General features: G+C 42.0%; 1 protein-coding gene across 2 annotated transcripts in view; it reads left to right on the top strand.

The window, feature by feature from the left end:
- Window positions 1-13,968, top strand: part of EXOC3 (exocyst complex component 3) — a 38,332-nt gene extending 24,364 nt beyond the window's left edge. For both annotated transcript variants that reach the window (XM_075921541.2, XM_025179715.3), the window contains exons 7-13: window positions 3,514-3,614; window positions 4,799-4,909; window positions 6,593-6,743; window positions 8,472-8,594; window positions 10,460-10,621; window positions 12,327-12,454; window positions 13,250-13,968. In XM_075921541.2, coding sequence (XP_075777656.2) covers window positions 3,514-3,614; window positions 4,799-4,909; window positions 6,593-6,743; window positions 8,472-8,594; window positions 10,460-10,621; window positions 12,327-12,454; window positions 13,250-13,421 — 948 coding nt within the window. In that variant the 3' untranslated portion in view covers window positions 13,422-13,968. The remainder of the gene's footprint in view (window positions 1-3,513; window positions 3,615-4,798; window positions 4,910-6,592; window positions 6,744-8,471; window positions 8,595-10,459; window positions 10,622-12,326; window positions 12,455-13,249) is intronic.
- The last annotated feature ends 1,484 nt before the right edge of the window (window positions 13,969-15,452 follow it).

Here is a 15,452-nt window from a genome sequence, read left to right on the forward strand (position 1 = left end):
GGTGCAAGCTCTGGGAGGGAATTTGGGTGCAGGAGGAGGTGGAGAAGGGGATGCTGGCTCGGGAAGGGGGCTCCAGGCTGGAGAGTGTTGGGGTCAGGTGAAGGGTTGGGTGCTGAGCAGTCCACAGACATGTGGATGTGGATGGTGCAGGAGTTTGGGGATGTGAGGGACTCAGGGCAGAGGGTGCAGGTGTGTTATGATGCTGCAGCCAGATGTACGCTGTAGCCATTGGGAAGTCTGGCCAGGGGGCAAGGTGCTGGTGGGGGTCTGGCCAGGGGGCAAGGTGCTGGTGGGTGTCTGGCCAGGGAGCATGGTGCTGGTGGGGGTCTGGCCAGAGGAGAGGGAGCAGGAGCAGCTCAGCTGGTACCTGGGGGTCTCCAGGGACAAGGATCTCTGGGGCAGGATCTGCAGGCAGTGCTGGAAGAAGTGCAGATGAGGCTCCTTTAAGAAATCCAGCTACTCCAGATCCTGCACCACCATCTTAACTTCCTCCTTCTCCTTCCCAGAGCATGGGGAAGGAAGGAAAGACAAGAAAGCATGTGGGCAGGGAAGGAGTACGTGTTTTCTTGTCTTCCCTTCCTTCCCTTGCTTGTCTTCCCTTCTTTTCCTCCGGATCTGGCGCCGAGCCACGGGACTTCCATATGCCGCAAGAAGCCAGAGCTAGCTCTATTTTTGCAGGAGGTTGTAGTGCCAGCGCAGGCTCCTTGTTGGGAGTGGGGAGGATCTGGGAGGGCTGGGAATACTGCCTCGCAATCAACTGGCAGTGCCCCCGCAATCAATCGGCTGGTTGGTGACTATGGATCTAAAGAATGTTATGTAAGGGTAAGAATGAAATAGAATGTTAAAAAGATTGTGCCAGGGTTCACACAGAAATGTTCTTGCACTCTACAAAATTAGAGGTGACCTTTAAAAGGTTTGGGTATGTGTTAAAGGTTAGGACATGGAAAGTGTCTCCTTCTTTCCGCTTTGGTCCACCAAAACAAACAAACAAAAAAGATGCTGTTCTTTTTACAGCTTGTTTTGATTTTTTTTAACATTAGAAAGTCAAGTTTTATCAGTTGTGGAATAGTATAATTCAGTGTTTCTCAACCAGTGGTAGGAGTACCCTTAAGAGTACTCGAGAGAAGCGTGGGGGGTATATCAACACAACTGAAATTTGGAGAAAACTAAATTTTTGTTTCTTTTATAGCGCTTTATTATTTTTGTACTTTTTACACCCAAAAATTTCATTGCCCGCCTGTCTACGATTAAGTTGTTTAAACAAATGTGTTGTAATGGTAGAAAAAAATGTTTGTGTCTAAAAACTGTAGGTCCTGGGGGGTATTTATAATTTTTTTTGAAAACGGGGTACTTTATTAAAAAAAGATTGAGAAACACTGATATAATTGACTGGCAAACTAGTGGGTTTCTTACCTCAGTGATATCAAGGAAGTAAAACCTGAATGAAAAAAGAAATTGTTCTTATTCAGACAGTTTAAAAGTGGGGGGAGGTTGCCATTTTTATGCTAACACATGTTTAACTAAGACCCTATTTATTTTAGAGAAACTTCCATTGAAGTAATTACTCTTATAATTGACTTCTATTTAAATTCTTAATGTGGATGTTTCTACACTTGTGGAAAACTGCCCATGTCACTTACTTCAGGAAGCTACTGAAGAAATCACACTGGTAAACTCCATCAGTATTAGAGATCTACACCAGGACAGCTACGTCAGTGAAAATTTCCTGTGGTAGCTAGGACCTAAAACACTTGTAAGAAAAGCTCACTCTCTTTGAAGGATCCAAAACCAGCACTCATTAAATGCTTCTTCAGTTAAGAGCTCCCACTATTTCACATGTGAACCATCAAAGAAATCAGCAAAAATTAGGGAAGGCAAGTCTTGAAATTTCTGACATTTTTAATACTAAAAAAGTAGAAAAACCTTTCCTTTTTTTTTTATGGGGTAGAGAGCCTTTTAAACGATCTTTTTAAACCATAAAAAGTAAAGTCACAAGCCCACTTTTTTTAAATTTTGCAGGTTATCTTTAAAAGTGGTTGGAAAATATCTAAAGGGAACAAAAGAGATTATTTTCCCAGTTTCTTTTCCTTGTCTCCATGACCTCATCCACACTGCTTTAATCAAATTGATTCTCACTTGTACTACTACCAGTTCTCATTATAGGTTCTGAGCATGGTTAGGAGACAAATAGTTAAAATGCTCACAATTGCTCTACATTAGCACTGTAACCATTACTAGCATCAGTGGAGCAGCCCCACTACCAACACAACAATGAAAGACTTTCAGAAACGTGGCAGCATAAAGATGTACATTCTCTCAGGTTTTAATCTATTTCCCTTCTTGTTTTCAGCTGTATGTCTTCTCTCGATTCTCTTTCCCCACATTTTTAGAGCGTTGTCAGCTTGTGCCAGTTTTGAGCATTGTACAGTGTTAGTGTTTCAGAACAAGATGCATCCCTGATGTCAAGCTATCTCCTGCACTTGCAGGAATAGGTAGAAATTAAGGTTGTCAATTTTCTTCAGAAAATATAGAAAAAAGCCATATGCATATATTTAAATAAATTGTGTTCTATTTAGGGATGTGAACGAGTAGTTGAGTAGATGATTAACTGATAAGCCTCGGTTTATTGGTTAATCTTCTCGACAGTTTGCATTTCCCCTCCCCCCCTTGCTGCCTCTGAATCAGAGGCAGCAAAGGGAGAGGGGGAGCAGGAGCCGATGCTGGGGGAAATGGGAGGATGCCACAAAGCAGCCTCTGCCTGCAGCAGGCCCTGACTCACCTCGGGCAGAGGCTGCTGCTGGAGCAGCCTCTGTTCATGGCCAGCCCCGGCTTCCATGAACAGAGGCCACTTTGTGGCAGCCTCTCCTGCCCTCTTGCCCCCAGCAGCCTCTGTCGACGGGGAGCTCGGATTCCCCGCGGACAGGGGCTGCCTCTGTATCAGAAACAGCAGCACAGAGTGGCAGGGGGCTCCCCAGGAATGGGGCTGGATTGTGCTGGCTGCCAGTCCTGCCCCCAGGGACTATAGAATAGTCAACTAACCCCTAAAAATTCATGTGTTTAGTTGACTGTTCTGTTACCCACTATCTAACATCCCTAATTCCATTACAAGGCGATTAATGATTAATCTTTTTAATTGTTCAGTAGCCTCAGTAGAAATGCTTTAGGAGCTGCCTTAAAAACATTGGTCCACAATGAAAAGCCAGTTAGCATTGATTTGGAGATGGAAGGAGTGGTGCTTTCATCCATGAAAAATATCTGACTGCCTCTCAGTACCATTTAAAAAAAATCAGACATGTGGATGCCTGACAAGAATTTATCTATTAAATTAATGGCCAGTTCTGTTCTTTGGATTAACCAGGAGGAGAAATTGTGCGGTTTTAATTTTAAAAAAATCCTGGGGATCTCCCACTAGTTTACGTCTCCAAATAGCATTTTGTAGGGAATCCTGCCACATTAGTGTCACTATTTCCAGCTATTAGTCTATTTTTCTAACTAAGCTATTTCTTGCTTTAGATGTTTGAACAGAATCTTCAGGTGGCTGCTCAGATAAGTGAAGATTTGAAAACAAAGGTACTGCTTCTCTGTCTTCAGCAAATGAGTTCGTTTCTGACAAGGTAAAATAAAAAGTGCTCTACGGTCTCTTAATCCTCCCTTCTCTCTGTACCATACTCCCACCTCTACTTCTTTATACACAGGGCTGGATTAAGGAATGGGCTAGCCGGGCAGCTGCCCGGGGCGCCAACCTATGGGGGGGTGCCTGGCTCCCGGATCGCAGGCTGCAGGAGCTCCCAGCGGCCACCCTGCAGTGGCTGCCCAGGGCAGGGGCCGCGTTAACCCCCGCAGCACCGGCCAGCAGCTCCTTCCCCCCCGCAGCTGCGGGGTCCTGCACGGCCAGGCTCAGCCTGCCCCAGGTGGCCTCAGGCTGCACGCCAGCGGCGGTAGCAGGGCTGGGCTGAGCCGGGCATGTGCGTCCTGCTGCCGCTGGCTCCGTGCGCCCTCCCCCATGCGCCGGGCGGGGGCAGGGCCACAGCCGTGCATGCACCCTCTCCCATGTGTGGGGGCAGAGCCATGCATGCACCCTCCCCCATGCGCAGGGCGGGGCCGGGGCCGCACATGCGCCCTCCCCCACGCCCTGGTGCGGGGGCAGGGCTACGCAAGCGTCCTCCCCCAACCCGAGGCGCATTTATCCTGTTTACCCGGGGCGCTGGAATGGCTTGGTCCGGCCCTGTTTATACAGTACATGCTTCCCCATCACCTAGTCCCCATCCTCTCCCAGATATGCTACCTGTTCCTTTTTCTTCTGGCTATATTACCTTGCTGACTTTTTTCCTTCCTACTCCTCTTGGACTATTGTTCTGTTGGTGAGCAGCAGCTCCAATCCCATTGGTGGTCAAGTTTTTGAGATCAGCTGGTTCTAAATAGAAGTGGCTAAGCAGGCACATCCTTCTTGTACGCAGCTGATTTTTACACTGGGGAGTTATTTTGAAATAACTCCCCTTATTTCAAAATAGCAAGGTGAGCATCCATACTACTAAACTTGTTATTTCAAAATAATGGGCTTATTTCAAAATAATAATTCCTCCTTATGAAGAGGAATAAGTTTATTTTGAAATAACCTGGTAGCATAGACATAGCCCTAGAGACCTATGGAATCAGTTGGAAACAGAGGTGATCCAATACTATGTGACCAACCAGCTTGACACAAATTATCAGTACATGTTCATGCTATAAGTGGGTATTTGGCTTAGAGTTGTGTAGTTTTTCATCTGTTTAATGCCATGTTTTGGGTTTTCCATAGGTACAAAGAAGAGGCCCAGTTTTATAAAGAGGAGCACCTAAAAAATCGTCAGTATCCTCAGTGCTATGTTCAATATATGATTGCAGTAATCAACAACTGTCAGACCTTTAAGTAAGTTTGCACATTTATATAGTATTGTAAAAAAAATCAGTATTTTTTTATTCATCTCAATTTATAATACATATAAAAAACAAAATTGAGAGCCCCTCTTGGAGGATGCCTTTCTAGCTGTTCCTTCTTTTTTATACAAAGGGAACTTCAACTCAGATATTTCAGCTGAATGCAGAGGGAGAAAGGCAGATACCAAATCATTTAAGTGAAATTAAATTGGCCACTAAGCAAAAGCAGCTCAAGCTAATCAAGCTGTCTACATTCAAAATAAAACTACCAACTAAGACTTTGCACATCTTTTGAAAGAAATATAATTTTTGTTTTGCACTTCTGATCCTGGGCATGAGAATTTAAAGACATCTTTATCAATTAGCTTTAGTCACTGGCTTCTGCCACTGGCATTCTAGCTGTTTTGTCTTAAACTTGAACTGTTATAACTCATCCGTAAGCCATTGTGACCTGTATAGGCAAAGCTGGAGAAAAGGATGTGTACAGACCATTGTAGTGACTGAAGATAAATTATTATCATACAGTCTTACCACATGCTTGATAGGTTGATCTGGAAGAGAGACAAGATAATTCCTCATGATATTTAGTAGTACTCTCCACTTGTTACATTTTGAAGACCATCAAATCCTATTTCTTGTTCTGATAGGTTCCCCATCACAAAATGCAGAAGATAAAGGTCCATGAGGAGGGTCTAATTTTCACCTTTCTAATCTCCAGTTTTGGACCAAATATTACATCAAAAGAGCCACCAATTATATGTAACCATCTGTAATAGGCCTATGGTGGTCAGTGCCAGGAAAATCTGAAATGATTCTAAGAATTCTTCGTAGATTTTTTTCAAGTCACTGAGCACTGTCAGCCTTGCATTTTCTGAAAATGCTGTAGTGAGGAATTTTATTAGAACACACAAGGATTTTGTAGTATAGGAGGGAAGTTACAACTTTATCTCCAGCCTGGGATTTGTCCCAAAGATGAAAGATAAATATCCTATATTCAGTTCAGTTTTGGGGTAGGAGACCTTCGACTTCTCAGAGTGGATGCAAAAAGCATTATTATGTTTCTTCCCTATCAATTCCCCTTTTATTCCTGCTATACTATGTACCAGCCCAGTGCAAACTGTTCCCAAATTAGCCCAGCTACAATGAGATTTCAATAATATACACAAAAAATGAGCCATTCTCCTTAATTAAATCATGCATAGTTGGCATATTATCCACCAGTCTTGCATTTCACAGCATGAATCTAAGACTGGAATCACTTCTGACAAACCAACTTCTTGAGAACTGACTCTAGTAAAAAAAATTAGAAAATAGAGGGTCTAAATGTTGGTGCCAATACCATATTTTGTTTGCTTGATATCCCACCTGCCTATTACTTCAGAGCTCAAGGAACTCAAACACTCAGAACCAGTTCTTTGGCCCTCCAGGCCTCTATCTGTAGAAGAGTATCACACATACACAGTGGCTAAGCTGGCCATTAAAGGGACATAGCTGGGTGCTGGAATAATGACCTCCAGGGCAAACTACAAAGACCATCATCCTCCCAAAACAATACTGCCCAATGTCATTCACGCATATACACGAGTTCACAAATGCAATTTAATAACAATGAAAAACAGTGTACTAGTCTATACATGTCAGACTGGATGCTGAAAAATCTTATTGTTTATCACAGAGAATCTATAATCAGTTTGAAAAGGAAATACTTGAAAAATGAAATGGAAGAGGGATTGTCAAGCAGCCATGCAAACATGGATGTAATTTTAGATACCATTGCCAAGGACGGATGCTCTAGCCTGCTAGATGAAGTCTTCATGGATTTAGAGGTTGGAACTTTTTTCCTCCAAAAAGAGCCTTTTTATTATGATATTCGGGAATAAGGTAGTTAATTAATAATCTATCTTGGCTGCTTGAGTGGTTTTTGTATTGCATGTTAGCAATATGTCAACAACCTCACCAGTGCAGGGTATAAATATGTGTAGTATGTTATGTAAAAATACAGATTTGTGTATACTTCACACAAATGATTTGAGGAGACAGTGTGTCTAGCATATAGATATAACATTAGAGTGTCACTAGTTGTAGGGAAAACAAAGGCTAATATATTTCATTATTTGGGAAATAACTTAAGATCACAAAGTGAGACTGTATTGAGCACATGTTGGAGAAGGAGATAAAGTTGTGTCTGCATCTTTAACTGTGGCATTTCCTAACTTTTGGTTCTGAAACATGCATCTTTAACATACTTTCTTGTATAATATTTCCCTTGGAATGTGATGGGTTTTCTTTAAATAAAAACATGGAGAATAAAAAAAGAGTTGATTCCTCTAGGGCTGTGTAGCTCTGCTGCTTTGCAACAAACTGGCAATAGCACTTGTGACTTCCATATTCTCTAAGGCTACATCTACACTACAAGGTTTTTGCGCAAAACCCCGCAGAGCATCTACACCTCAAGCGCATTTTTGTGCAAGAAAATCTACAGTCAATCGAGGTGTAGGTATACCTCCTTTTTGAGGTGTAGGTATACCTCTTTCTATGAGGCATAACTCCTTTTTGCATTACAGCTTTTGTGCAAAAAGGCATTTGTGGATGCTCTACGGGGTTTGTTGCGCAAAAAGAGCCTATCTGAAAAAGCATAGGTGCTCTGATGGCCATTCTCTTGCGCAAAAGTGCATCGCAAAAGCGATGTGCTTTGAGGTGTCAACGTGCTTTTGCGCGCCGCAAAAGACTTCTTGCGCAAAAACCCGGCAGTGTAGACATAGCCTAAGTGTTTTGACCACAAGCTGTACCCATGCATCATGGAAGGCTCACGTAAATTTTTTTTTTTTTTTTTATAAACCTTAGGAGCTGTTCAAGCAGGCCTTTTTTATTAATGAACTCCTTCCATACTAGCAATTGCCCATAGAATTCCCCAGGCATGCCCCTTCTCACAATTTTTTGACTCCCTATGTGAACACTCACAGTATTCATATGAGAGTGAATAATTCTTTAGAAGATACTGTATTTTATTAGTGAGGAAAATGATGAATCAAGACTTCAGAGGCAAAAGATAGTAAGTGGGTAGAGGTAGTCGGGAAAGAATCACTGATTTTGGTGTGGACAGAGGAGGAATTTGTAGTAGTAAATCATGGCTCATTCAGGAGAGGACAAATAATACTGAAGTATAAAAATGATTAAAAGGTACAGTTATCTTGGGCTGATAATTTTTGTTCTTTTCATCTCTGTGTTTATTTAGAGCACAATACCACAGTTACCTTATCCATAGTAAATGCCTTAAAACTGTCAGTAGATTATCACAAAGCAAACACTATAATCAGTAGTTAGCTGCTTACTATAGTTTAAGCTAACATTGCAATAGTATACTTTTTACTGCCAGTATAATTTATTTGCATATGTATTTACTTCTTTCATATGAAGGACTTAGAAATGGTCTACATTTATGGAATAATCTTTGTTACCTGTTGTTGTTCTGAATTTAATTTTAAGATCTGATGGAAGTGTGGGGATAGGCATCATTCAAAAATGTTCTGATTAGTTTTCATTGTTGTTTTCAGCCGCATCTCAATGAGCTGATGACAAAGAAGTGGCTGATTGGATCTAATGCTGTGGACACTATCTGTGTCACTGTAGAGGATTATTTCAATGATTTTGCAAGAATTAAAAAACCCTATAAAAAGGTATTTTGCTAACAATTCTCTGAGTATCAAGTCAGATTGTTTTGACTATATTGTTAATTTATGTAATTGAGAAAAAATAACAATTTGCTTATTAGTAAAAACAAAACTATAACAAAGTCTAAATCCTAATTTTCTCATGTCTCCTTTGTTAACTTAGACTCCTATTAACTCTTCCTAAGGAAGGTTAGGTCTAAAGGATTTAACCCATGACGTGAACAGGAATTTAATATTGTGAAAATCTGGACTCAGTAAAATAGTAAAATGAATCTATATATCTCTGTGTGTATATATTGTGTGTGTATATATGTATGTGTCTATAAATATACATGCAGACAGATTTTGGTCTTGATGTTAAAGTTGTGCATCTACAGTACATCCTTGGAATTGCATGTTCTGTAAATTCCAGAACCAGTATAAAGCAATCAGTCTACTTGAGGCCATACACCTCCTGCTGAGAGTGGAATTCTATAGTATAATGTCCCAACTCAGCTCCTGTTTTTTCTATATGCTGATGGATCTCTGAACTGCTGCTTGTACTGTAGCTCAAAACTACTTTTTATCTTTTACTTTTAAATATTGTGCTTGGACATTTCCCTTCAATCAATTTAATTTTAATTCAGTTTTGTGGAGTTAAAATAATTTTACCGAGTTTTCCTCCTTTATCAAAATAAAATGTCTGAAGCTGACAGAGTCAGGGTTTAGGAAAAATCACTGAATATAAAATCTGATGCATTCTCTAATAATTTGGTATGATTGGAATAAGGACCCTAATTACGTGTAGTCTATGCCTCCCTTACTTTTCAGGCTCAAGAGACTAGAAGAGACTGGTCAGAGAGTCCTTCTGATAAATGATTTTTAGCCCCAGTAAAGACAATTTTTGCATCTTAACCTTCTGTTGGACTAGGGACACCCAAATCTCACCGCTGCACAGGGCTCCAGCAGCAATTTAAAGAGCCTGGGGATTCAGCCACTAGGAATGTGAATGATTAAATGGTTAACGGGTAACTTAACCCTTACTGGGATGATATTTACTGGTTAAGGTTAACCAGTAGCCTTACATCCCTACCAGCCACCATTGCTGCTGAAGTAGGAGCAGCAGGAGCCGCAGCCCAGAGTCTGAGGCCCTTTTAAATTGCTGGAACCTGAACAGCTGATCCCTTTGCCTCCCTCCCCAGTCCCTTGTTGACAACTCTAGCCACCATCTCATCGTAAGAGGTTTGGGCCAACATAGCTTTTCATAACCAGCAGACCCTTACTGTCATCTGTTCTCTCAAAACCACCATCTGACGTTTCATCACTGAAGACACAGTGCACTTTACCTCCTTGTCACCAATAGTCTGGAGGACACTGAGTTTATCCATTTGTGGAAACCGTTAGTAAATGTTTAGGAGAGAATAAGTAGGGTCTGTATAAAGCTCCTCTTAAGTTGTCATTTATTTACATCATTCCATGGGAGTTTTTGAGTTTCTAAACAGTCCACATTCATCATTATTTCCACTGCCTCCACCTTAGCAGTATCTGGCCCTTCCTTTGGCACAAAGGCCTGATTCTTATCTCTGTTAATCTGATGTAAATCTAGAACAACTTTGTGCAACTCACTGGCATTATTTTGGATTTTCATCTGTGTATCTGAAACCAGATTTTGATCCAAACATTCGGCAGCTGTTTATAATGTTCCCCACTAGCAAAAGCAGCCTTTTAAAACTTACAAGAATCTTTTACTGCTGCTGCAGTCACTTGTCGTGGAAAGCTACCTTGACCAATTTGTGAAAGTAGAAGCACATTTTAAAAGTCTGATTATAATTCTGTACAGATCTGTAATTTGTTAAATTACCTGGTACAACTCTAATCTTTCTTTTCCTTAGAAAATGACTATTGAGGCCCATCGTAGAGTGGTTGTGGAATACATCAGGGCTATTATGTTAAAACGTATATCTTTCAAGAATGCAGAAGAGAGAAAAGAAGGTGCAGAAAGAATGATCAAAGAAGCAGACCAGTTCAGATTTCTATTTAAAAAGTTAGCAGCTGTAAGTATTTTACCCTCCAATTATGTTCTATTAATCTATTAATAAAGGATTGGAAATGCACAATTAAAATAAATTAAAGATATATAAAGGCATTTAATTCTGGGTTAAAGCATGATATGCAAAGTGTTCAAATGTGGCAATTGGTCTGAAGAGACTTCTTTTCTATTTTCTGTTTTAAGTTTTCTTGGGCATTGTTGCATCCTTTCTGGAATTCTGAGCATGAATTTAAGCTGTATTGTTGAACTTCTTAGCTGAATGCAGTTGTGCACAAGCTTACCATATATTATGGCTGAGGTATTATGTTTTATTGGACCAACTTCTGTTGGTGAAAGATACAAGCTTTCAAGCTTACACAGAGGTCCTTGTCAGGTCTGGGATAGGTACTCAGAGTTCACAGCTGGGATGGAGAAGGAGGTCACATATGATGCTAGAGACCATTCAGAGTGAAGTGGGCATTTAATACCTGCACAGTCATAGGACAAAGAAGGATCAGTGGGTTACAGTTTATAATAATGAACCATAAATCCAGTGTCTTCATTAAGCCCAGGATTTTTGTAGCCAGCAAATATGAATTTCAGATCCCAAACTCATCTTTTGAAGGTGTTGTGCAGGTTTGAGTATGAGGACTGACAGGTCAACTATGGTGTTATTGTTTTGTGAAAGTGTTTGCCCCTGAACGACCGGGTGTTTCTATCATTAATCACTTTTCTGTGTGAGTAGATTCAAGAGCCTTGTGATAGTTTGGTTTCATTCACATAGTTGTAATTAGGGCACTTAGTGGATTTATGACTCATTACAACAACCTGTAGTCCACTAATCCTACATTGTCCTGTGGTGGGCATTTAACACTTGAATGGTCTCTTGCAACATATTGACTCCTTATCCATTCCACATTGCAGTTAGCTGTAACACTCTGAGGCAAGATCTACATTAATGAAATTCAGTGTTGATAAATGCAAAGTAATGCACATTGAAAAAACATTATTCCAATTATATACTTAAAATAATGGGGTCTAAATTAGCTGTTGCCACTCAAGAAAGACATCTTGGAGTCATTGGGGATAGTTCTCTGAAAACATCCAATCAATGTGCAGCAGTAGTCAAAAAAGTGAACAGAATTTTGGAAATCATTAAGAATGAGATTGATATTTTCTGACTTACTATCTTATTGGCTCTTGTAGGTTGGCAGAGTCATCCCTTTGCATTGGCATCTGAGGGGACCCATGCCTCCCTACAATTTGCATCTGCCAGAGCCTTCTCAGATCAGAAAAAGAGTAGGGGGAAGGGGGAATTAACAACACACAAGAGGGGCTCATCCCTCAAGGTGGGTGGTCTGTACATAATTTGGACTGTGGCTGGTGACCAGGACAAAGTGCAGCTATCTATCCACCTAGTCTTTAAGCAGGGTGGGTGGCCACCAGTTAAGGTTCAGGCCTGCAATCTGGCCAAGCTGCGGTAGGCTATGTCCCCAGCCTTTAAGCAGGGCAAGTCAATCAGCAGTTAGGGCTGTAGTCTTTAATCGGGAAGAGCTGCAATAGTATGTTTTCCCCAGCCTTTAAGCAGGGAAGAGCAACCAGCAGCTAGTTTTCTGGTCCTTGGGACACCTGGCATGGCCACTATTAGATGATTCTGGGCTAGATGGACCTTTGGTCTGACTCAGTCTGGCTGTTTTTATGGACTATGTTTTTTGTTGTTCAATTTATAGGGATCAGGAGAGGACACCGAAGGACTTTGTGACATCATTGTAGCCATTGCAGAAGTTATCAAGCTGACTGATCCTTCATTGCTTTATCTGGAAGTCTCAACATTAGTTAGTAAATACCCAGACATCAGGTAATACCATTCATACTTCTTAGCTTTTGAGTTTTACCAGTATTGATTATTTTAAGATTAATCCTAGGTTACAGAGAGTAGTCTTGTGTGGGGTATATATATCCTTTATTGGTTTTTTTTCGATTGTATGGTTTAATCAACTTTTTTGTAAGATCATATAATAAAATGCTAATAATTTAACACCTGTGATAGTGGTGTGGATGGGTATGTACTTTGGCATATGAAAGGACATATTTTGGGAATATAGAACAAATGTATACAACTGAATCTCTTTAACCCAGCAACTCTGTGCAACAGGGTTTGTTGGATTAATGATTGTGACAGGCCAGGAAAGGAGCGGGATGAGGGCAGGACACTTACCAGGAACTCTGTGTCCCCCATCGCTATGGGAGCAGTGGGTAAAAACCTCCAGCAGAATATGTCGCTGGGCTGCTGCTCCCTCATCAGGGGGAGAGGAGAAGCAGCAGTATACAGAGCCACATCCACCTGAGCCTGCCAGGATCCTGAGTTAGACACACCCAGAATACAAAGGTTATAGTGTATTACACAACACCCATATCATAGTTTCGAAGTGAGAATTCTTCATGAAGAGACTGAAAAGTTAACCTGTGAGCACAATTTTTGAATGCCTGGAAGTCTGACTAAGTACCAAGGTATTCTGGCACTGAATGAAAAGATGTTGGCGGGGAGAGGGGACACTAGAAGATTTGTGATCTAACATATTTTGTCAAGGAAAATGTGACAAGTGCTTCATTACTTGTACTGACATTTCTGGTTTGTACTTTTGTTTGGCAGAGATGACCACATTGCGGCTTTGCTGACAGTAAGAGGAGATGCCAGCAGGGACATGAAACAGACCATCATTGAAACTCTGGACCAAGGTTCAAGCCAACCAAATCCTAACTATGTGCCAATTTTTAAAGAAATCACCGTTCCTACACTAAGTGTGCCAAAACTTCTTAAGTAACTGTGATAAGCTTGAGTTCATGTGTCAGTTTTGGTATGGGGTCAACATATTTGAATGTTATAAGGCAAATTTGGCAATGTCACTTTAAAGGACACCTAATACAATGTTACTTACTAGATATACGTTTTTTAAAATGTTTGGTGCTGACAGCTGTAATGAAGATCCTGGAAATAACCAGCTGTAGAAATCAATAGCATGGCTGCTTGAAGAATTAAATTTTCTGATGGCCAGAGTACTTTGTACTGACTATTGATGTGTTACAGCCATAGGCACCATCAACAAATATATTTTCTCACAATTACTTAACCTACTACTTTGTGTATTTACTTTGATGTAAAATTATTTCAGAAAATTTAATTATGAAATTCAAAAATGGCTTAATAAAATGACTGAACTAGCTAGTATATAATTTGGTTCTAGGGTGAATAAATGAAAGAATTTAATACCTAAGGTACAGTAATATTTTTTCATCCATTTGACTTCCACGGAGTGTATATTAAGCACTGCCAGATGCTAAATTAAATAAAATGTTATAGCTTAAACACTATGTTCTTTGAACCTATATAGATTCACTTCCTTTTAAGTCCTGTAACTATGAAGGTTTAAATGCCAAAAAAGGGATTAATAATTCAGTACTCCAGGTGAATTCTGTGCCAAAAAAGGAAGGAAAACAAAATATTGCCCTGTGGCAGGAACTGGCTGGCTCATCCTGCTTGACTGGTTTATGCTTCTGGCAGCTGGCAATAGCTCTATGGCTAGCTGAACAGACTGGCCTGTCACCTTTTGGTTTTGTAGTTGTCATCAACCTCTTCTCCCCCAAGTTGGTTTATTTTGTTTCTTGTGTTCCTATTCAATGGCTTCTGGATTCTTTATATTTATCCAATACTAAGTGGCATTGCCTGCCACCCTGAGAAGGTCCTGCCAGCCAGCCAGCAATTGCCACTAAAGGTGTGTCCCACCTCACACAAGCATGTGTCTAGATATGGCAGAGCAGATATAGGGGGATTCACAGGAATTTCTGAGGTTTTCTGGCCAGCATGGGGTGGCTGCTTTGCAGCCTAAAGCACCAAGCCCCCTACAGGAAGCAGCCTTTTGGGAGGAGCTGGTCTGCCCTTCTGCAACTAGCCCAGGCATCCGGAGGCCAAGAATGTGGCTGTGGAAGCCTGCCCAGGCCCACTCTGCAGAAATGAAACTCACTGTCTGCAGCACCCAGGGGGTCACTGATGCTGTGCTTGCCCAAGTAAGGATGTTAAGTATTGTGTAATTGACTAATTGAATAGTTGATGCATTTTTACATCAACTATTTGATTAGTTAATCGGGCGGTGCTGCCCCCTTTGAAATGCTGCTGAGGCATTTCAAAGGGGCAGTGCTGCATGGAACCCCCGGGCTCCAAGTGGTGCTGCTGCTTCCAAGTACCTCTCTCTTCCCCCCCCCCCCCCTCTGCTCGGTCTGGCAGAGGCAGCAAGGGGGGGGAGTGACTCTGATAAGCATTTGCTTACTGGATAGTCAACTAGCCCTTCACCTCCCTAGCCCAAAGGCTCAGAGGATCTGCTGGAGGCAGGGGTGCTCGGTGTGTCGGGCGCACAGCAGGGGCCCTTGCATGTCCGTTCAGCCCCAGATGTCCAATTTTCAAACCCAGCCCGTCCCGCCTGGCCGCCCTCTCCTGAGAACTGAGCATTTGGTCTTGCTGACCAGGGACAAAGGCTCGCGCCTTCCCCGTAGGTAAAGAGCGAGCTGCGCGGCGACGGGGGAGGGGTCCAGTGACCAGCAACAGCCCCACGCGGGGGCTGGGGGGCAGCGCGTGACTCCCTTTCCCTTCGGCAAACACGGGCACCTGTTCCCCAAGCGGGCAAGCGCGGGCAGACGGGTCATCGGCCCCTCAGCGCACGCGGTCTGTCCCGGGGCTGCGGCAGCCGATGCCCAGGGCTGAGCGCGCGGACACGCACTGCAAACCCCCCTCCCCCCAGGTGGCAGTTGCGTTAGAGCCGTTGCGCCTCAAAGATTCGCCCGGGGGTGACGTTTCTCTTGGA

The sequence above is a fragment of the Pelodiscus sinensis genome, chromosome 2 (genome assembly GCF_052426305.1).
Source record: "Pelodiscus sinensis isolate ZL-2025 chromosome 2, ASM5242630v1, whole genome shotgun sequence".
NCBI classification, from domain to species: Eukaryota; Metazoa; Chordata; order Testudines; family Trionychidae; genus Pelodiscus; species Pelodiscus sinensis.